The 22,077-nt window shown below is 55.3% G+C and overlaps 2 protein-coding genes across 8 annotated transcripts in view; one reads left to right on the top strand and one right to left on the bottom strand.

The window, feature by feature from the left end:
* Positions 1 to 807: 807 nt before the first annotated feature.
* P2RX2 (purinergic receptor P2X 2) lies at positions 808 to 4,525 on the top strand. Of its 4 annotated transcripts, XM_055080458.1 has the most exons (12): positions 808 to 1,213; positions 1,504 to 1,639; positions 1,746 to 1,817; positions 1,928 to 2,003; positions 2,085 to 2,181; positions 2,356 to 2,436; positions 2,550 to 2,688; positions 3,068 to 3,198; positions 3,435 to 3,525; positions 3,648 to 3,713; positions 3,806 to 3,883; positions 4,076 to 4,525. In XM_055080458.1, the coding sequence occupies exons 1-12, from the start codon at positions 1,038 to 1,040 to the stop codon at positions 4,178 to 4,180; spliced, it is 1,248 nt and encodes a 415-aa protein (XP_054936433.1). In that variant the 5' UTR covers positions 808 to 1,037; the 3' UTR covers positions 4,181 to 4,525. The 4 variants fall into 4 exon arrangements, with proteins under 4 accessions (XP_054936433.1, XP_054936432.1, XP_054936435.1 ...); XM_055080457.1 differs by having other exon boundaries at positions 3,806 to 4,525; XM_055080460.1 differs by lacking the exons at positions 3,806 to 3,883; positions 4,076 to 4,525 and having other exon boundaries at positions 3,629 to 3,682.
* A 1,450-nt stretch (positions 4,526 to 5,975) lies between these two features.
* Positions 5,976 to 22,077, bottom strand: part of POLE (DNA polymerase epsilon, catalytic subunit) — a 57,280-nt gene continuing 41,178 nt past the window's right edge. For 3 of the 4 annotated variants that reach the window (XM_024120597.3, XM_024120596.3, XM_007126814.4), the window contains exons 36-49: positions 21,816 to 21,992; positions 21,490 to 21,713; positions 21,135 to 21,355; positions 20,680 to 20,884; positions 19,366 to 19,539; positions 18,294 to 18,419; positions 16,307 to 16,439; positions 14,661 to 14,832; positions 13,534 to 13,665; positions 13,226 to 13,419; positions 8,966 to 9,166; positions 8,476 to 8,601; positions 7,713 to 7,802; positions 5,976 to 7,589 (exon numbers count right to left, since the gene is read on the bottom strand). In XM_024120597.3, the coding sequence (XP_023976365.1) occupies positions 7,476 to 7,589; positions 7,713 to 7,802; positions 8,476 to 8,601; positions 8,966 to 9,166; positions 13,226 to 13,419; positions 13,534 to 13,665; positions 14,661 to 14,832; positions 16,307 to 16,439; positions 18,294 to 18,419; positions 19,366 to 19,539; positions 20,680 to 20,884; positions 21,135 to 21,355; positions 21,490 to 21,713; positions 21,816 to 21,992 (2,289 nt within the window). In that variant the 3' untranslated portion in view covers positions 5,976 to 7,475. The remainder of the gene's footprint in view (positions 7,590 to 7,712; positions 7,803 to 8,475; positions 8,602 to 8,965; positions 9,167 to 13,225; positions 13,420 to 13,533; positions 13,666 to 14,660; positions 14,833 to 16,306; positions 16,440 to 18,293; positions 18,420 to 19,365; positions 19,540 to 20,679; positions 20,885 to 21,134; positions 21,356 to 21,489; positions 21,714 to 21,815; positions 21,993 to 22,077) is intronic. The other variant, XM_024120598.3, reaches the window with a different exon arrangement.

The following is a 22,077-nucleotide window of genomic DNA, read 5'->3' on the forward strand; positions in this document are numbered from 1 at the left end:
CCAAAATAATGAGGTGGGGGTAGAGGTACAAAAAGTAAAAACAAAAACATGTTTCCTCCGAGCTGTATAGGAAACAAAACAAAACAGAGACGGAAATGGGTAGAAGCCTAGAGTGCGGAAATCCAGGTGAGAAACGCGGCGGGACGCTTCGTGGCGGGGTGGGCGGGGGGCGGGGCTAAAACCTAACAGCCCTGACGTGTACCCGTAGACAAAAGCAAGAGGACTGTTAGGGCAAAGAAAGGGATCCAGATTTTTGTCTGAACCCTGGAGGCAGGGGTGCCTTTGCCGAGCTGCGGGGAACCGCGGATTGCGGTTGCAAATCAAGGATTGCTCTTGGGAAATCATTTCCTTGTGCACCTTAAATTTACACAACTTCACGCGTCGGTTGTATCCCAACAAAATTGGGTAAATATACATATATATTGGGCTTCCCTGGTGGCGCAGTGGTTGAGAGTCCGCCTGCCGATGCAGGGGACGCGGGTTCGTGCCCCGGTCCGGGAAGATCCCACATGCCGCGGAGCGGCGGGGCCCGTGAGCCATGGCCGCTGAGCCTGTGCGTCCGGAGCCTGTGCTCTGCAACGGGAGAGGCCACAACAGTGAGAGGCCCGCGTACCGGAAACAAACAAACAAAAAACACAAATATACATATATATGTTTTGAAAGGATTGCTCTTCGGGTTTAGTGCGCGCTGCGCATCAGACACCGGCGGAGACGCAGAGGAGGCGGGCGGTGCTCTGCCGCGTCTTCCCCCCGCGTCTTAAGTGTCCTCCCGAGGGACGCGAGGGCCTGCACCGTCTTCACGCCCTCCCTGAGCGGGCTGGGGGCGACGGCTGCCGCGACCCCGACTCTGCCTGGTCGGGGCCCCACCTGGCGACACCTGCCAGGTGCGCTGCGTGTCTCCGCTCGGCGCCCCCGCGGCTCGGGGACCGACCTGGGGCGGGGCGAGGCGGGACAGGGCGGGGAGCGCGAGGCCACGCCCGGGAGGCGGCCACGCCGGCGCCCCCAAGCCCGCTTCCCAGTCCCAGCAGCTCGGGGCCATGGCGGCCGCCGAGCCCAAGCCCCCCGCGGGGATGTCCGCGGCCCGACGCCTGGCCCGGGGCTGCTGGTCCGCGTTCTGGGACTACGAGACGCCCAAGGTGATCGTGGTGAAGAACCGGCGCCTGGGCGTCGTGTACCGCGCGGTGCAGCTGCTCATTCTGCTGTACTTCGTGTGGTGGGTGCGCACGGGGGAGACCCGGCGGCAGGGCGTGTCCAGCGGGGTCCGCGGGGGAGGGGAGGGCGCTGCTGGGACGTCCCAGGTTGGAGGGGCCCCTCTGGGCTGGGGGCGAGGAGAATGCCGGCGGCGCCGGGCTGGCCCCTCGGGCGCCGCAGAGCCTACCCGGCCGGCCCCCGAGAGGCGGTGACGCAGCCTCGATCCCGCCGGAGTCGAGCTGACGCGGCAGGCGAGGGGTCCCGGGCCTGCCCCGGGGTCGCCTCCAGAGCCGGCCCTGCCCGTCCGCACAGGTACGTGTTCATCGTGCAGAAGAGCTACCAGGACAGCGAGACGGGCCCCGAGAGCTCCGTCATCACCAAGGTCAAGGGCATCACCTCGTCCGAGCACAAAGTGTGGGACGTGGAAGAGTACGTGAAACCCCCCGAGGTGCGCCACCCGGGCCCCGCCCCGCACCCCGAGCACCCCGAGGGTGGGACCCAGTGGCGGCTGAGCTGCCCGGCGCCGGCCGACCGTCCCTTCTTTCTGAGCCCAGGGGGGCAGCGTGTTCAGCATCATCACCAGGATCGAGGTCACCCCCTTCCAGACCCTCGGAACCTGCGCCGAGGTGAGGCCGGGTAGAGAGCAGAGCCGGGTCGGGAGGGAGGGGCCCTGCCTGGTCCGCTGCGTCTGGGGGCAAAGGGTGTCGGCTCCCTGACCAAGCAGCCTCCTCCCTAGAGTATGAGGGTCAACAATGCCACCTGCGACTCTGACGAGGACTGCGTGGCTGGGCAGCTGGACATGCTGGGAAACGGTCAGTGTGTGCCAACTGGGGGTGGGGGTGGGCCGCGCCCCTGAGCGCGCATCTGCCACCTGAGCGCGCGTCTGCCCACAGGCCTGCGGACCGGACGCTGCGTGCCTTATTACCACGGGTCCTCCAAGACCTGCGAGGTGTACGGCTGGTGCCCGGTGGAAGACGGGGCCTCAGTCAGGTGTGCACGCCCGCTGTCGCCACCCACCTGGGGCCAAGCTCCTTTGCTCCTTTCTCCTCACTGACCGGAGTCGGGGTGTGTGGGGGGGAGAAGGAAGGGAGGGACAGCGCAGCTGGGGAGCCTGGGGGACTGGGGGAAGGGGAGACTAAACACACCTAGTCTGTACTTCCTCAGCCAGTTTCTCGGTAAGATGGCCCCGAATTTCACCATCCTCATCAAGAACAGCATCCACTACCCCAAATTCCAGTTCTCCAAGTAAGAGCCATTAGCGTGTGGGCTGGAGTGGGAGTTGCCTCTTGGAATGTGTTGTTTGGGGGTGCACGGCTTTTGCTCCCTCCCCATCTGATGCCACTAGGCCTTGTCTTCAGGGGCAACATCGAGAACCGGAAGGATGGCTACCTGAAACACTGCACATTCCATGAGGTCTCTGACCTCTACTGCCCCATTTTCAAGCTGGGCTACATCGTGGAGCAGGCAGGGGAAAACTTCACGCAGCTGGCACACGCGGTGAGGGCACCAGGGAGAGTGGGTGGGACAGCTGTCCGTCCAGGTGCTGGCTCCCACCTGCACACAAAGGGTCTCATTACAGCCGAATCCGTCTGCAGTCTTGGCCAGCCCTGGCCCTGCTCAGGCAAAGGAAAGAGAAACACGATCGGCTGACCCATCTGGGTGTGCATGGCTCCTGCTAAATTATTGACTCCTGGCATCCCCTCGTGCCTCGGAAGCAGGGCACTCAACTAGCCCCCTTCCCCAGCTCTCTGCCCTGAGCTGCCCTGGGTGCCTCACAGTATGCACCCCACACGTAGCCTCAGCAGGACCCTGGGGCTGTTGAAGGTCCTCTCTGTGAGCCCACCCTGACCCCGTGTCTGTGCCCACTTCTGGACAGGGTGGTGTAATTGGGGTCATTATCAACTGGGACTGTGACCTGGACCTGTCGGCGTCAAACTGCAACCCCAAATACTCCTTCCGGAGGCTCGACCCCAAGCATGTCCCAGCCTCATCTGGCTACAACTTCAGGTACCTAGGCCTTGGGATGCTGGGTCCTCGTCTGCCCTAGCCGTGGAGGTCCAAGAGTCAACGGGGCAGGTGCCCAAAGGTTCAGGGGCGCCAGTGGTCGGCGGAGTCTTGGAGCTGCCCCATTTGGGCAACAGGTGCACCCACTGTCATGCTCCTCAGGGTCAGGTGGCCAGGGCTCCTGCACCCAGGTCATTCCATCCCAGGTTCTGACGTGCTTCCGGGTCATTCCACTCTAGGTTCGCCAAGTATTACAAAGTAAACGGTAGCACCACCCGCACGCTCATCAAAGCCTATGGGATCCGAATTGATGTCATCGTGCACGGACAGGTAAACCAGCCCACCTTGCCTACCTGGGATTTGGGCTGGCCCAGCCTCAATCTCTCCTACCACACCCCACGCCTCCCTTGAGCCCCACTCTCGACCATCTCAGGCAGCCTCTTTGCCTCCAGGCAGGGAAGTTCAGCCTGATTCCCACCATCATTAACCTGGCCACAGCGCTGACCTCCATCGGGGTGGTAAGGGATGCACGCTAGGGTCATGGGGGGGGGGGGCGGGGGGGACGGGGGATGGGTGCCAGGCTCTTACGCATTGGTCTTGCTGACCTCAGGGCTCCTTCCTGTGCGACTGGATCTTGCTAACGTTCATGAACAAAAACAAGGTCTACAGCCATAAGAAATTTGACAAGGTGTGTACTCCAGGGCCTTCCTCAGGCAGCTGGCCTGTGACCCTGGCCCTTGTTTTGGGCCAGGCCCCTCCCCCACCCTATCCCTGCTCCGCAGACCCAGGCCAGGCTGGCCAACCACAGGGTGAGGGGCAGAGCCAGGCCTGGGCTGTCCCACCCCCACGGCCTTGCCCCACCTCTGCCTCGTCTGAGCAGATGGTGGATGCTCCCAAGCGGGGTGCAGGACCAGGGCTTGGCGCCTCTGAGCCTTCCCAACAGGACTGCGCTCTCACAGACGCCCGAGGTTTGGCCCAGCTCTGAGCCCACTCCCACCTTCTGTCGTGCTGCACTAAAGACCTGGGCCTGTTGGGGGCCCCTGAAGTCTGTGGCCCCGGGAGCACCCCCAGCTCCCCAGGGCAGCATGGCTGGGACCTTGGACCTGGGCCCTGCCCACACACCTCAACACTGCGTCTCAGCAAAACCAGCAGCCAAAGGGCCCCCGTGCAACCAGGCAGTGGGATGACATGAAGGGGACAGCACCTGCTCCCGGCCTGCCCATCTCGTCCCCCAGCTGCCCAGGGGCCTGTAGGGGGCAAGTCCCCACCTCCACCTTCTCCCTAGCTGTTCTCCTCCCAGGCTCTTTGCTCCTCCCCACCCACCCACCCCTACCCAGACCCTTTGCTCACCTCATAGCCAGGAAATCACACATCCAGAGTCCAATAAACCTGTGACCAGAACCTCCTGGCCTCGTCTTTGGGGAAAAGCACGTTCAGGCTCTTAAGACAAACATGCAATGGCAGGTCTTTGCGCTCGGGGTCTCTTTTGGTGTGCTTGGCCCTCCGTATCGCCCCTCTAGCCAGCCTGGGTGCAGAGGGTGTGGACACGTCTGCTGCCCCCACGTCCAGCCAGGCTACAATCATGTCTGACCTGGGGGCCAGTGGAGGTGGGGGACACACAGGCTGAGAGCGCACAAGGACCCCTAGACTCATCCCAGCATGTCCTTCAGGCAGTGCATTTACCAGCTTCCTGCAGGGCTCATCCCGGGCCCCAAACCTCAAAATATAGGAAAAGGCTCATCCCAGACCCCAAACCTCTCAAGGAGGAAGAAAGCCAGGAGGGAGGCGATGAGAGTTGCACCCAAGGAAAACGAAAGCTTAGGCTGACACCAAAATGCCCGCCCAGGCCCTGAGGCTCTATTTCAAATGGGGATTGGGGCGGAGGAAGGAATTCGGTGCTGGGGAACAGGGGTGGACAAGGCAGGACGAGGTTGGAGGAGTGTGGGAAGCCGGCACTAGCTGGATCAGGCCTACGGGTAATCTGGTTGCGGCCTTGGATGCTACAGTGGTCATTCCACTTAGCAGCTCTGCCTGGCCAGACCCTGCTCTGAGGACACCAGGACCTGATTGGACGGTGGTTTCCCCAGCAACGGCTATGATGGTGCACAGACCTGAGGAGGCATAGTCCCTCCCACAGATCCTTCCACCTATGACCCCGTCGCTCCCAAAGTCAGAGCTGGCCTCCCCACCTGCCAACGAGGCCAGCACCACTCACTGGAGCCACAAACTCTTGAGAAGCCCCCACCCAGCACCCCTGCAGATTCTCCTATGCTCGTCAGCTCCGTGGGTCACTCAAATGCCTGTGACATCCTGACTGTCTGACTCATTGACATCCAGCTCTAGTTTTAGAGAAACCAGCTTTTCCAGTTGGAGCTGGGCTGCAGCTCAAGAACCAGGGCCAGGGGCTCAGGTTTCCCATCCCCAAGCATGAGAGTGACCCTGGGACCTCCACCACCCCAGATGCCCCCAGCCCCTAAGCTGGCATCTGCGGGTGCCCCCGGCCCCGCTGCAGGGAGCACGGGGTGGGGGGGGGGCGGTGAGGCACGCAGCCCCACCTCCTCGCTCCTCCGTGCTCCCCTGGGACTTCTCCGGCTCTGCTTCCAGGAAGCACGGTTAGCCCTCCTCCTCCCCAACTCGGCCCTAATTTGATTTGATCTCCATCTGGGGGCTGACGGGCTCCATCCCCTTCCAAGCCGAGTCAGGTTTCTTGCAGTCACTGGGCCTGGATGCGCCTGGTGGGCAGTACCCAGGGGCCAACAAACCCAGACAGACAGACGTCAGTTACTTAGTCTTCCTTCCTTCCTTCCAGAGACCCAGGCGCAGTGCACAAACATACACACAGTGAAAATTGTAGGAAATGTCAAAGTGTAAAATTAAAACGAAAATCCAAAGTGTAAATTGAGATAACGAGGACAAATTTAAACCAGGCTCCAGAGCCAACGGTGGGGCCTCCACTGCCCACCCGTTTGAGGTTTCTGAGTTTATGATTCACTTTTAACATGTTTGTGTCCTCGCCAATTTGGCCGGTTTCCTTTTGCTTCCAGTTGCATTTAGTTAGAAGTGAGGTGCATGGAGTTGGTCTTACGTTCTGGGGCTGCTGGCAGAACGGAGGGAGAACTCATGCTCAGCAAAGGGTTCCCCAGTCTGGCCCATTCTCCTCTTTCAGCCCCACCCGGGAGGAGAAAACAGCACGGCCCACACCTCTGTGCAGCAACAGGGCCCTGAACAAGCTGGTGGTGAGTGTCGCATTTTAAAGGGGGCACAGCCCAATGACCCTCTCTGCCTTGGGGTCACAGGTCTTGTACTGATCCCTGAGGCTGAGAAGCAAGAACAGAACTGCCTCAATCCCGATAAAATTGCTGTTGCCCTTTTCTCCATCCTCTCCCAACCACTCCTCAGACCTGAAGAAAAGAACTTAGTCTTGCATGTGAAGAAATACTTTTCTAGAATCCAGGTGCTAACATATGGTGTCGAAGTCCGCGATAATGGTGCGCCTCCTCCCTCCCCGGGGCCCCCAGGCCTCCTGCTGCAGTGGCCCCCTCACAGCACACGCAGATTCAGAGGCAGAGGTGCCAGGCCCCGCTGCGGCTGAGCCCCAGCCTGAGACCCTCCCCTTCCTCAGCCTTCCCGCCCCCAGCCCAGTCTCGCTGCTGCCGACGAGGTGACTACGCCATGATACAGACACTCCGGCAAAGCCTGCTCTGACCGGGAATCTCCACAGACAGAGGGGCCCAAGCCCCAGAACTCAGTGTGTGAGAGATGCCCAGGTCGCCACGGGTTCAGCCAGGGTCCCCTGGATGCGGCTCGCATGCCGCTGGTGTGGACTGTAGGACAGCACCTCTCCCGGAAGCAAGGGACTGGAGAGCTGGGGCTGCAGACTCCCACTCAGGTGCCCCTGACCCTGCGTCTGGCTTCCAGCCACCCTCAGGGGCTCGGCTCAAACAGAAGACCTCCGAGGGCACCTCAGGGCAGCAGAGGAGTGGGCAGGAAGGGCCGGGGCTGAAGGGAGGGCCGTGCAGCAGCAGAGGGGTGTTCATCCAGCGAGAAAGCAGCCCTGGGACCCCTCGCTGGAGACGCTTCTTGGGCCTAGAGAGGGCTGCCCTGACCGAGCCTAGGGGCCCCAGAGAACCTGGAGGTGGAGCCACTTCTTGCTCTGGCTGGTTCATGCTTCTTCTGGGCTGCATGACCTGCTCCCTGAAAGCTCCCTGAGGATCATCTTCCTGGGTGCCCGTCTTGGATGTGGGTAGTCAGAGCAGAGAATGGGGACGCTGCCCAGCTTGCTAATGGCCCAGCTGGGGGTTCTGCTGCAGCAGCCACTCCAGGGTCTCCATGAGGTACGACATGCCATAGTGCTGGGCAATGTTCCGGAAGATTCTGATCTGCTCCATGAAGACCTACAGGAATGACCAGTCACAGTGAGAACTAGTCCCAGAGGAGGCACAGGGATGCAAGGCCGAGACCCAGAAAGGGCCAATGGCCCAGGGGCAGCAGGGCTGGCTGTCCACGGGAGGCCCCACCTTGGTGTGGATGGTGAGGGAGAAGGCCCCGGCACAGCTACAGTACATGGCCATGTTGGTCTCCTTCACACCCCGGCACTTCAGGCAGATCTGCAATGAGAAGCAACCCCAGTCAGGAGCCTCCCCGGCCCAGGCCAAGGCTGGCCAGTCGCTTGGCACCTGACAGGCTTCCCTCCCCCATAGCCTTCACCTCAATTCTGAATAAAATCTGCGACTTGATAATGGGCTTTATCCAAACATCCAAACTGCTTCCCAACACCCTCTCTGTGGACACCCTACCCTTGACTCTGAGTCTGGGGCTCTCCCATCCATCACACCAGGCACCAGCTGTTCCCTGCCTGGACCCCAACACCTTCCTCGGGTCTTTGCTGAGATGTTCCCTCTTGGTGAGACCACTCCTCCATCTAATACTGAAAGCTTCCCTCTTTTGCTCACACACTGCCTGTTGGTTCTCTTTACTCTTACCATCACTTAGTTGTCCTGCTTACTGTCTATCTCCCTCCCACTAGAATAAAAAAGGTCCATGAAGCCAACACTTGGCCCCTGTAGGTGCCCAACAGATGCTGTAGGAATGAATGAGTCACCTGGGCTCATGGACAAGGCCTGACCCAAGAGGTGGTTACCTTGGAGGACCAGGTAACGACGTTGAGACCTGTGTACACCTCTAGTTTCCCGTGGGTGTGAACTGCTTATCAACAAACCCTCCACCAACTGGAGGGGCAGTCGGGCTGGGTGCAGAAAAGCCCCAGGCCCCGCTGCTCACCAGGTCCTGCAGGGTGAAGGCCATCAGTTTCTTCTGCAGGGCTTCCACCAGGGCCATCTCAATGACTGATGAGTCGTAGGCTACCTGACAGTTGGAGCAGAGCCACTGAGGCAGCACAGACCCATCCTAGGCAGAGAAGGAAAGGGACCAGGTCACCTTCCTCAGCCCCAGTATTGAGAAGGGATGGAAAGAGAAGAGCTCGTGGTGAGAACTGTGGTACTGCTTGCTCACAGCTCCAGGGCACACTCACATCACCACTGCCATCACTTACGTGTTTACCAGGACAAGGTTCTGGCATGTGGCAGCTGAGTGGCTTGAAAAAGGGTGTTTGTTTCTAATTCACATCAAAGCTAGCTGGGGGCCCAGTAGGTGTAACCCAGTAAAGGTGGAGACTGGGGTCACTTGAGAGGGGGTACTGCAGGACCCCCTGATCCGCTGATGCCTGGATATTCTGACTTTACCATCAAGGGGCCTGACGGAGCTGGCCCACCTGAGAGAAGGAGGGGTCTTTGCACAGGTCCAGGTCCCGGCAGAAGTTACAGCTGCGGCAGATGACCTCAGGGAGCACGTAGGAGCGGCAGGGGTCTCGGAACTGGGCCTCCTCCGAGAACTCGCCGACATCTACCAGGCGAAGCAGGTCTCGGTTTAGCTTGTTCACCTGGTTTGTGATGTTCGTGTCCAGAGACAGGACCTGCAGAGAACAGAGCCCACGTCAGGGACAGCTCCTGGGGCCTCCCTGCTGCTGTTTGGACCAGAAAACCCCACAGCCAGCTCTCTAAGCTACTGTTTCTCAGCATCATCTCAACTCTTCCTGCCTCCTGTACATCAGTGACCCCCCGACTCAGGCCATAAGAGTGGAGTGGAGGCCCTGCCCCCAGGCCCTGTGGTCTCTGTCAGCTCCGGGGAACTCTGGGACGCACCGAAGCGTGCTCTACGTGTTCTCCTTACTGGTTCCTTCTTCCTCAACGACAGGCAGTCCTAAGTCTACCAGAGCTCTACAGTCTCACTGCAAAGGGGTTGACTTCAACCTTCCACAGTGGAGGGGCTCCCGGGCCAGCCGAGAAACGCCTCTGCGGCACACGTGTGTGTCAGTGCCTGCAGTGCTGGCACTGGAAGTCGCTCCTGCAGAGCCACAGGAGACTCGTTCACCCCCCATCTGTAAACAAGAGAAGACAGCACTGGCATGTTTCACTGGCCTCTCCCAGCCCTACAACTCCTGTCCTAGCACAATGCCAAGAGCACAGAACCAAACACCACTTAGAAGACTTCTCTGGGAGGAGCGTTTATGGTCGATCTGAAACAAAGTGGGTGGATTTGCAAGCACATTTATAATGAGGACCGACAGGCTACTGGGCAGTATTGTTTAAAATATATACATTATACATGTCTTTTACATAGGGAGGACACTGGATGTAATTAAGAGACAGAAAAAAATGAAAGTGAATTTACCAAAACATTAAGGAAGAAGTAATGCTGATTCTACACAGTATCTTCCAGAAAACACAAGAGGGAGAACACTCCTAACTCATCTTGTGAGGCCAGTATCACCCTGATACCAACACCAGACAACAGTACAAGACAACTACAGTAAAAAACTGTCACGCACACAGACTCAAATATCCTCAACAAAATACCAGCAAACTGAACCCACTGGTATCACGACCAAGTGGGATTTACCCCAGGAATGCAAGGCTGGATCAACATTTGAAAATCAATGTAATTCACCATATCGAGACTAATGAATAAAAACCAATACGATCATCTCAAATGACGCAGAAAAAGCCCTTAACAAAATTCAACATCCATTCATGATTAAACTCTCAGGATGGGACTTCCCTGGTGGTGCAGTGGTTAAGACTCCATGCCTCTGATGCAGGGGGCACAGGTTCGATCCCTGGTCAGGGAACTAGATCCCGCATGCCGCAATGAAGATCCGGTGTGCTGCAACTAAGACCCGGCACAGCCAAATTAAAAAAAAAAAAAAAAAAAAATCAGTGCCATTACAATAGCACCCAAACCATAAAAACCTGAGGTGCAAATATGTGCACTATTTTTATGCTGAAAGCTCCAAAAACACTGATGAAAGAAGTCAAAGACAACTTAAATAAATGGAAAGATATAGTGGTTCATGGATTGGAAGCCTCAACATTAAGATATCAATTCTCCCTAAATTAATCCATAGACTCCAAACAACTCCAATCAACAATCCAAGAGGATTTTTTTTGGTAGGAATTGGTATGCTGATTTGAAATTTATAAGGAAAGGCAAAGGAACTAAAATAGTCAAAATAATTCTGAAAAGGAAGAATAAAGTTAAAGCATTCACACTACCTGGTTTCAAGACTTACTGATAAAGTTACAGAATTTAGACAGTGTGGTATTGGAGAACAGATAGATATTCAGATTGATGGAGACCCAGAAACAGACCCACACACATATATATGGCCAGTTAAGTTTTGAAAAAAGCACAAACATATTTAAATGGAGAAAGGCTAATTTTTTCAACAAATAATGCTGGAATAATTGGATATGTTTATGCAAAATATGAACCTCAATTTATAACATGCACATTGCACAAAAATTAACTCAAAATGAATCACAGACTAAATATAAAACCTAAAACTATAAAACTTCTAAAAGAAAACTAAGAGAAAAACTTTGTGACCTTGGTTAAAGCAAAGATTTCTCAGATATGACACCAAAAGCTCAACCCTTAAAAAGTGACAAATTAGATAAAAGTTAAGATCCTCCGCTCATTGAAAAATGGAATTTTGAAAAGGCAAGCCAAATTATGGGAGGAAATATTTGGAAATCACAGATCTGATACAGGACTTATATACGGAATATATGAAGAACTCTCAAAACTCAACAATAAGAAAAACAACCCTGACTGACTTTGCTGTACACCTGAAACTAACAGCATTGTAAATCAACTATACTCCAATAAAAATTATTTTAAAAAGAAACAATTTTTAATAATGGACAAAAGATCTGGACATTTCACCAAAAACACATGGAGAGCAAACAAGCACATGAATAAAATCTCCACATCATTAGCATTAGGGAAATGCAAGTTAAAACCCTAATGATACACCACTACACACCAATGTGGACAGATAAAATCTTGAAAACCAACACCACCAAGTTCTAGCAGGTTGTGGAGCAGCTGGACTGTAGCTATACACGCTGATGAGGGTGCAAAACGGGGCCACTTTAGGAACAAGCACAACATGACCCAGCCAGTCCCCTGCTAGGTTTCTACCAAGAGAAATGAAACTTATGTTCACCCAAAACCTTCTCTATGAGAATGTTTACAGCAGCTTTACTAACAGTCACCAAAAACGTGAAAACAACCTGAATGTCCTTCAACCGGGGAACTGCGGTTCTCTCACACAACAAGGGAGCAAGACTCAGCGATGGAAAGGAACAAAGCTCTGAGACAAGCAATGACATGGAGGAGCCCCAGGTGCATTTTGCTGACTGAAGGAAGTCAGACCTAAAAGGCTACATAACCAACCATTCCACTCGTGTGACATTCTGAAAGAGGTCACAATGCAGGGACAGAAGACAGATCGGTGGTTCCAGGGTTGCAGGCGAGAGGAGTTGAGCCCAAGGGGAAGCATGGGGGAGCTCTCCAGGGTGGTGACCGTTTTGTACCTGGCTGCTGATGGCCAGCCCTATCCATCTGTGAAAACTCGAACGACTGCACTGCACGGAGAGTGACTTTTACTGCATGCAACTTTCAAAAAGTAAATAAACATAGGGACAGACAGATCAGAGCGTGCCAGGGGTGGGGGACTCTGGTTCTGTATCCTGAATGCGTGATTGGGTACCTCACGGAATGCACACTAAAATGGTGAATTTTCCTGTATGTAAATTATACTTGTTCTTTTAAATATGTTTTTATTTCTTTACTTGGCTGCACCAGGTCTTAGTTGCAGCACGTGGGATCTTTGTTGCTGCATGTGGGATCTTCAGTTGTGGCACGTGGGATCTAGTTCCCTGACCAGGTACTGAATCCGGGCCCCCTGCACTGGGAGGGCAGAGTCTTAGCCACTGGATCACCAGGGAAGTCCCTGTAAATTATACTTTAATAAAACTTAAAAATGCTGAAGTCTACCAAGGAATTAAAATGGTACACTAAACCATTTCTTCACCACAATCAGAAGTCATTTGATCACTGTGAAACTGTGATTTGCTGGGAGGTAACTTAATGGACAGTAAAATGCTCCGTAAGGGATGACGCCGGCTGGGTCCTCATCTGGTAATATTATGCCATCGTTTGATGCAGCCTGCCTTTCCCAGAAAGGCATTTAGCATCCGAGCAAGCTCTCCTCTTAGGTTCCACAGCAGCCCAGACGTTTTAGGAGCCCTGTCCAGTTCCTAGTCTGGCCCACCAGCCCCACGTGATCCATGAGCACCTGCCGTTCCACTACTCACCTTTCACCAGCACCGCCAGGTCATCCCTCCCCAGGGTCTCTGCATCCCCTCTGCCCATGGCCAGACCCTCTTAGCCCCAGTGGTCTCGTTCTTAGCCTCAGGCCCCACAGAGGGCCTTCCTCACCTGCCCTGCCCCTGAGCCCACCTCTCAGCACCTGTGCTCTCTGAGCTCACCTGTCCCTCACTGACTTGTGCCCCCTCAGTGGAGTGGGGACAGAGGTCTTTCCCACAGTGGCTGCATGGAGTGGGTGCAGTGGGTGTTTCTGGAAGAAAGGAGTGACCTGCACACACGTCAATGGGCGTGTCCTCACCTTGCACACATATTTGATGAACTCCAGAGCGGGGTTATTGAGACGCAGGTGAGAACCGGGGAGGACAGGAAACATTTCTGAGAGCTCAGTCGAGTTCCGAGAGCCTGTGACTTTCTTCTGAATCTTCTGTGTGATGGTGAAGAAGTTCTGAGTGAGTTCGTTAGCCACATAATCTTGTGAGAAGGTGATCATTCCTGGGAAGAGAAGCGACACGATGCCTGCTCCCTATTTTGCACGGAGATAGGGACACCGAGGGAAGGACCCCTGAGGCGCACACAGTGGTGGCCTCGCGTGGCAAGGGTGCTCACCGGGAAGGGCTCCAGCCTCCCCCTGGGCCTCCTGGGAGAGCTGGCTGGCCCCCCTCCTCCTCACGGGGGTGCTGCCCGGGGCGCTGCGCCTCAGCTCCTCCTTCATGCTGTGGTACACGGCCACGATGTACGCTGCAGAGAGAGGACAGGCTCAGGCCACAGGCCCCGAGAGTCGGCACTGACGCCAACATCCCAGAACCCGGGAGCACCCTGTGGCTAGTCACACTGCCGGCCAGACTGGCTGAAATGTCATTATTAGTGATGATTCTATTTGCTGCACTAAGATGAGCCAAAGTCAATCAGAGAAATGGGGACAAGCAGGGCACTAGCTGACGCCCAAGCTCAGGCAACACACGTCAACCTTCACACTGGACGGCGAGACAGAGGGCTCGCCTCGACCCCCAGGCACAGCACACTTCTCCAAAGCCTCCACCAGGCCCACACATTCCAGGAGAGAACTTAAGAAAGCGAAGGGCTCAAAGACAAGTTGACAAAATAGAAAATAACCACAACTGAACTACCTCTGTCGCTATGTACGTGGGTGTACCTATATCTACGTCTATGCGTCTGCTGACAATTTAGTTTATGATTTAATTTATGATGCTCTTCATCAACTGTTCTAATGATTAGCTCTGAATTATAACGGGTGTTTAATCTACACACTTCATTTACACATCAAGCTAAATAACTTGATTTGTAACACTAAACCTTTTTAATTTTTGTTGGAGTATAGTTGATTTAAAATGTTGTATTACTAACACTAAACCTTTAGACCCAGATGAAATATAGGAGTTTCTTACACCATAAGTTGAGCCTCAAGGACCAGCCAGTGGGGCAGTCGATTCAGGAAGTGTCTAAACTTTTCTACTTGGGGTTTACCTTGATCACTATATGTGCACGTGCACAAACCTCGGGGGCAGGGCCACGAAGCCTTCGTGACGCCCCGGGGAGGGCAGCCTTCCTCACGGTGAGGTTCTGCGAGGGGCCGAGGGTCTCCTCTCTGCCTCTCACAGTGCTGTGCAGCCAGGGCGCCCCTCAGGGGCCCCCCGACTCTGGGCGTGCTCCCACCAGGGCCACGTTATTCCCACTGCGTGGCTCAGACGCTATGGCGCGTGTGGACGACTCACCTGAAACGATCATGAGGAAGTAGCTCTGGCAGGAGGCTGCCTGCGGCAGGAACTGCAGAATGTTCCAGTTGTTTTCCAGCAGGTCCTCGACATCCAGCTCCTGTGTATCTCCCTCCTCAGGCTCCTCCTCAGGCTCCTCCCCCTCTACTCTGCCCTCTTCAGGGGAGTCTTGCTGGGACACAGAGACAACCCCAGTCACGTCTGCGCACAGCAGCACCGCCCGGTGGGTGCCCTGTTCGCCCCCTGGGCCCAGGTGAGATTCCTGCAGGACGGCTTTAAGAATAAGGTCATTTACGGAACGTGCCTGGTGCACAGAAGCACTCAGTACACGGCTGACTGCTACTCTCGTTTGCTCTTTCAGAGGATTCACTTTAAAATTATTCAACTCCCACCTCCCAGGAAGGGAAGAATGTTCAACATCTGAACTCTGACGGCCGCCGTCCTTCAAAGCAGCCACCACTGCCTTCCCTTGATTCATCTACATGGCCTGCACTTCCTTCTCTCCCATCGTGGTCTCAGTGGCCCTCCCAACCCCAGCACCAAGGGCAGCCTCTGTTTCCTATCTGCTCTCAGCAGCACGGCTCCTTCCTTCTGGGGCCGCTCTCCCTTTGATGCCTGAGGCCCCATCCCCCAGTTCCCCTACCCACTGGCAGGTTCCTCCATGGGGACCTGCCCTGGGGGGACTCAGGCCTCTCAACTCACGCTCACCCCCAGGTGTTCTCACCAGCCCCAGCTGCCAGGCTCAGCAGCTGGGATGACCCCAAGTTCCCACCCCCAGCACCTCCCCAGACGCCCCTGCCACGCCCTGACCTCTGCATCTCCACCTTGTGCACGTCAAGCAAACGTCAGGCTCAGCAAACACCACATGCCGCAGCCAAGCACAGCTCCCCTCTCCCCACACTCGCTCTCCTGCCCCATCCATCGGGGTTCACACACCCAAGCACAGGGCCACCCAAAACCTACTCACCCAGACATCGCCCCTGTGCCCCAGGGCATCACCCCACATTCATTCCGCTGGCCCGCTGACTCCACCTGCAATGCCCACCGGAGTCCTTCTCCCTGACTCCACCCTGCCCTGCATCCTCCCCTGGGCCGACACTAACCAGGCTCCACTGAGACCTTGACCTCCTGCGGTGCTGTCCACTCAGGATCCAAGTGGAAGTCAGGCCCCGACACTCCCCCACTCAGAATCTCCCCAACACTAAAAGCCAAGTGTCCATCGCAGCCCTCAGGCCCAAGTGGCCTGGCCCCGGCCAGCTCTCTGCCCACACCTGTGACCACTGTCTCTGCCTGTCCCGTAACTCACGGCAGCCTCACACTGCGGTTACGTCACCCCCTCAGAGGACTCCTCACCCTCCCCATCCAAATCGGCCCCTCCCCCGTGGCTCACTCTCTATCTCGACCCTGCTTTTTGTTTACTCCGAGCCCTCACCATTGCTGACACTGGCGTCTACATCTACTTGTTTGCTTGTTCGTGATCTTTGCCCTCACAGACTCCGTGAGAGCAAAGGACTACATGACCGGGGCCTAGAACCGTGCCTGGCACTCGGCCTGTGACCCCCAAGTGTGCACTGAAGGGACCAATGTGGACCCCTAAAGTTGCTTCAGAGTCCAACCTCTGCTCTCTAAGACTGGTTACCTCTTACCTGTCCACAGTGAATACTAGATGGAACATTTCCTTTGATTCCACCATAGTTAGAGGGATCCATCCAGAGAAGAAATTCCCAGCATCGAGAGAAAGAAATTGTCAAAGAATGGAAGATCTCTTTAGAATGGATGCTAAAAGAAGCAAAACAGAATTTGCTTAAATGAAATCAATAGTTTTCCCCTTTTTCCCCACTTTCCTTATTATCTGTTTAACCCTCTACTTATTTAAAAATGGATATAAACTAGATTCACATTTTATCATCCCTCAAACTTTCTAGGGAAAATGATAAACATAATACTAAGGAGACATCTGCATCTAGCCAGGAGGGGAAACAGGGACCAGTGTTGAGGCAATGAGGCGAGAGCGGCACAGAGGGAACCCCGCATTCAGCAGAGCATGGATCATGCTCAAGTGTGAGAAAACCACACCAGGCCTGGGGTGCTTGCTTCCCGCCGCTGTCAGAACCTCGTAACTCAGAGGCACGTGCAGCTGCGCTCACAAAGTCTTGCTTCAACAGTGGGAATAATGAGCCCTAGACTAAACACTGCTCTGGCTCTGCCTATACATCTCAAAAAATGCCCCAAAGGATCAAACTGTTTCCAAGTAACATAACATAAAGCTCAAGAATATTTACAGGAGTGCAAAAGTACCCAACGGACACGCCAAGATTCTTAATGTCTGGCATCCCATCCTATATCACCAGGTGTACAAAGAAGCAGAGAAACACAACACATAATAAGGAGATGACTCTATGAACTGAAGACAAATCAGAGCTGACAGACGTAATAACGAGCAGAACAGGAATTAAAACTGTTATTAGGGGCTTCCCTGGTAGTGCAGTGGTTAAGAATCCACCTGCCAATTTAGGGGACAAGGGTTCAAGCCCTGGTCTGGGAAGTTCCCACATGCCGTGCAGCAACGAAGCCCGTGCGCCACAACTACTAAGCCTGCGCTCTAGAACCCACAAGCCACAACTACTGAGCCCGCATGCCACAACTACTGGAGCACAAGGGTTCAAGCCCTGGTCTGGGAAGTTCCCACATGCCGTGCAGCAACGAAGCCCGTGCGCCACAACTACTAAGCCTGCGCTCTAGAACCCACAAGCCACAACTACTGAGCCCGCATGCCACAACTACTGAAGCCCGCGTGCCTAGAGCCCATGCTCCACAACAAGAGAAGCCATCGCAATGAGAAGCCCGCGCACCACGACGAGCAGCCCCTGCTCGCCGCAACTAGAGAAAGCACACACGCAGCAAGGAAGACCCAACGCAGCACCCCCCAAATAAAATAATTAATTAAAACAAAAACAAAACAAAAAACCCTGTTATTAGAACAGTATTGCATGTGTTAAAATAAACCAGAGGGAAGACTGAACATGTTAAGTAGACTCTAGAGATGTATAAGACTCAAACCAAGCTTCTAGAGACGAAAACTGTCAGTGTGAAATGAAAAATATACTACATGGGATTAATGGCTGATTAAACACTGCAGAAGATCAGTGAATTTAAAGACATAACAACAGAAATTATCCAAAAAGAAACACAAGGAGGAAAAAAAAGACTTTCAAAAAAGATCCATCTGCAATTCTATGCCCAGCAAAAACATCCTTCAAAAACGAAGGTGAGGGCTTCCCTGGCGGCACAGTGGTTGGGGGTCCGCCTGCCGATGCAGGGGACATGGGTTCGTGCCCCGGTCCGGGAAGATCCCACATGCCGCGGAGCGCCTGGGCCCGTGAGCCATGGCCGCCGAGCCTGTGTGTCCGGAGCCTGTGCTCCGCAACGGGAGAAGCCACAACAGTGAGAGGCCCGCATACCGCCAAAAAAACAAAAAACCCACGAAGGTGAAATAAAGGCTTTTTAGATACCCAAAGGCAGAAAGCATTCATTACCAACAGAGCCATGCTACGAGACATGTTAAGGCTGCCAGCAGCAGGTGAATGGATCAGATAAGACACAGATGAACGAAGGGTACAGGAATGCTGACACCTGTTGGTGATGTACTCCACGTAGGCAAGGGCATCTTCCACCCGCCGCTTCTTGGTGCATAGGATGATGCGGTTGAAGTTGGCATAGACGACTGATGACCCCAGGCGCTTGAACTCAGCAATGAGCCTGCAGACCAAGTTCAGAATCAAGGGTCAAGACACCAGAGAAGACCAGAAGACACTGTGAGAAAAAAGCTGATCGTCCTGAAGCAGAAAACATACTTTGAACCCAGAAGCAACAAAGAACAAAGAGGTCTGCATCGCAAAACCCTACTGTAAACAGAACCAAAGACAAAGACTGAGGAAAAAGTGTGCAACTCACATCACAAAAAAGTGGCTAATTTTTATCTAAAAAGAACTCATACAAATTAATGAGAGGAAAAAAAAACCCCAAATCTACAGAAAAATGGGCAAAGGATATGAAAAGGAAGTCCAATTTCATTCATAGTAAGAATTGCATATTAAGGGTATACCAAGAGAGCATTTTATCCCATCTGGTTGGCAATAATACCCCCCATGGCGGCGTGGCTTGGAGTGGGGACATACATTCCCAATCATCGCTAATAGCACAATCAACTGTACGACCTTTACAGGGAGCTCTCTGACAATATTGATCAAATTGGTGTTCTCTCATCTAGATTTATCTGATAATATCGATCAGACCTGCAACAGCATTACTTCCTGGAGACTATTCTACAGATATGTTTGCGTGACCTCATCATGTACAAGGCCACTCCATGGTTGGTCACTGTGACAGCAAAAGTTGTGGAAGCAGCCTAAATGTCCATTAGCGTGGTACATCCACACATAGCTCTCTAAGATCTACTGTTAACGAAGGCAAGCGAGGTGCAGAACAGCAAGCACAGTGTACAATGACTCATGAAAAAGCAACAAAGACTATGCATCGCACAGCGTGTCTCTGGAAGCTGCGATGGCAGCTAAGCTCTTCCTGGGACCCATCTGATCGCTATGGTTCAAGTGGACTCTTGATCCCAGAGGTGCTGACTGCCATCTTTCTGGTTTGGGGACTGAGGGATCAGCACAGCCCGGAGAAGGCCACGGGCGGCACTCACTGCAAGAAGAGCTTCTTCATCATGCTGTGCAGCGTGCGGTGCAGGGTGGGGTCGTGAAGCAGCGAGGACGGGGACCGGAGCCAGCGGTAGAAGTGCATCACCTGGTTGTCGGCGTAGATATTGCGGTACTGCGTGATCTCCTTCACCCAGCCCACCACCATGCTCTTCAGGATCCTGCAGGAGGGGTTCAGAGGCGCCCCCCTGTTGCTGGCACCAGCTCTTCCCTGTTTTGCTGTCACCTTTGCCCCCTCCCTTCTCACTATTCAGATCCATTCCTCGGCCCTCCGTGACTCATCTGCACCCCTCAACACCACCACACTCAACACGACCTTTCAAGTTTTCCCTACGGCTGGTGCCAGGACAGAGCTGAGAAGATGGGGGTGCCCTTCAAGAAGGCACCTCACCTGCTGGGAAAGGCAGGAGCAGACTCACCACAGAGACCTACAGGGCCCTTCCTCCCTTGGGCCAGTCACGGGCCTAACGATCTGCTTCGCCACGACTGCCCTGGCTGCGTCGCCCCAGGTGTCTGGAAGCCATCCCCTCCCTGTGGCAGCTCTGCTGCCACCACCTCTCGGGACACAGCTGCCGCTTCTCTGCCCAGCAGCCCTTGGCCCTGGCCATACCACGTGCCTTCTGGCCTCTGAGCCTCTCTTCCACCAGCCCCCGGCCTGCAGCCCGCTCCCTCCGGTCTGCCCGCCTTCTGTGAGAAGGCAGCAGGAGTGCCGGTTGGAGAAAACAGTTCTTGAGTCCCAAGACTTGCTCCTGAGCACCAACCCTTCCCCTCAACTGCAGTACGACTGCAAGCACGGGGCCTCGGTTTCCTCATCTCTACAGTGGGCCACAGGAGTATCACCTGGTGGGCTGTGGAGAGCACATGTGCTCCCTGCCCGAGTCAGCACTGCAATTCGCACCCCCTTCTGTGCGGCTTAACCCACTGTGCATGTCCTGCTGTGCGTCCCGCAGCAGATGCTCGAAACACACCCGCACCCCAAGTAAACTGGCGATTTCCAGCAGGCACGCCTCTGGCCACAGGAAGGGGCCAGCACGCAGCACCGGGACCGCCAACCCGTACCTGGAGGGCAGCAGAAAGGCCCACGAGCAGCGGCAGAGCCTGGCCCTAGGCTGGCTTCTGGCAGGGTGGAGGGAGCCCCAGTGACACTGTCTCAACTCTTAGTTCCGAAACAAGGACAGAAGATAAAAGGATTTCTACTGCTCCGTCTAGAACCCGAACTGTTGTTCGGCCTTCGGAGAGGAGAGGGCACAAGAAGAACAAAAGGTCAGGTGATGCTCTCAGGGTTGCAAGCCTCTGGGTACCTGAAGGTGCTGGAGCACAGGGCAGTCTCGTCGTAGCTGGCCAGGGCGCTCACAGCCTGATTGCCCGTGATCATGTCCTCCAGGGAGGCCTGCTGGATCACATCGAAGCTGATGCCCATGCTGTTGGCCCCCTCCATGTCATTGACGTGGTGAGATTGCAGGATGGTGTTGACAGCCAGGTTCTGAATGTCCAGCTCCACGCACACTGCACACAGACACCGCCGCTGGTGCGCTGACCCCTCCTGGGTGCGGAGCCCGACCCCAGCAAGCACTATCTCAGAAAAATCCCTGCCGCTGCTGTTGGGGGCGGCCAACTGCAGAGCACATACCCGCAGAGCCCCGCAGGCTCGGCTCCCCGGCTCCTGGCCCAACAGGGCTGAGCGTTCCCACCAGCACAGAAGGGCAACAAGCGGCAGGGACGGCAGCCCAGGCCCCCGAGTGCCTCGCCCACCCACCTGTGGAGTAACAGCCTGAACTGTTGATCTCCACGGGCGCTTGGTCATCGAACTCCATGACGAGGCGGTTGTCGTCAGCCTCCTTCCCGCCCAGGTCAGGGCGCGATGTAGAAGACAGCCAGAGCAGGTGGTTGTGGCGCTGGAGATGGCGGGCAAAGAAGAGGTCGGAGCCAAAGGTAGAGATGTCCTCTGGCAGATTCCCAACGGGGACGTGGAAGTACCTGCAGGGGCACGGGGTCAGCCAGCCCCAGGAGGGGACAACGACCGGGCAAGCAGGGAAGGCTGACTTGCCACCAGAGACCCGTGAGGCCAGCGACAACCAAGATGGCCAGAGACACCCCTCCTCTCGGCTCACCTGCTCATCTCGAAGGCCTGTGACAGACAAGTGTCCAGGTTGAGGTAGTGCCGGATCATGCGCCGGGCTCCGTGGCGCTGCCAGTCCAGGACCCCGTAGCTGACCTTATCAGCCACACGGACGGGCACTAGCGGGAATTCCTCCAAGACGGGAACTTCGCCAGCCAGCCTCTTCAGCTCCCAGTTGGACTGAACAGCGATGAGTGTGGGCCCACGGCGCTCCTCCTGGGCGCAGGGAAGGAAACAGCTAGGTGGACCCGGCCCGGGGGAGGGAGGGAGGGAGGGAGGGAGGGGGCTCCCACGGCGTGGGACCCCGATGGCACGCACTTTGTAGGCCAGCAGGAAGCGCTGGATGGCTCTGCAGATGGTCTTCAAGTCTGTTTCAGCCCGAACTTCAAAAGTGTGTTTGCTGGGGGGCAGGAGCTCGGGGCCCACTTTCTCCAGCAGGAGGCTGTGCTCGGCTGAGTACAGGGCACTGAGGCTGGGCATCTGGTTGCTTCGCACCTAGACAAACAAGGGCCGGGTCGGCGCCTTTCCCCACAGGGAAGGAAGTGGGCAGCCCTGAGTGGACATGGGTGGCCAGGCTACC

Source organism: Physeter macrocephalus, chromosome 19 (assembly GCF_002837175.3).
Source record: "Physeter macrocephalus isolate SW-GA chromosome 19, ASM283717v5, whole genome shotgun sequence".
NCBI classification, from domain to species: Eukaryota; Metazoa; Chordata; class Mammalia; order Artiodactyla; family Physeteridae; genus Physeter; species Physeter macrocephalus.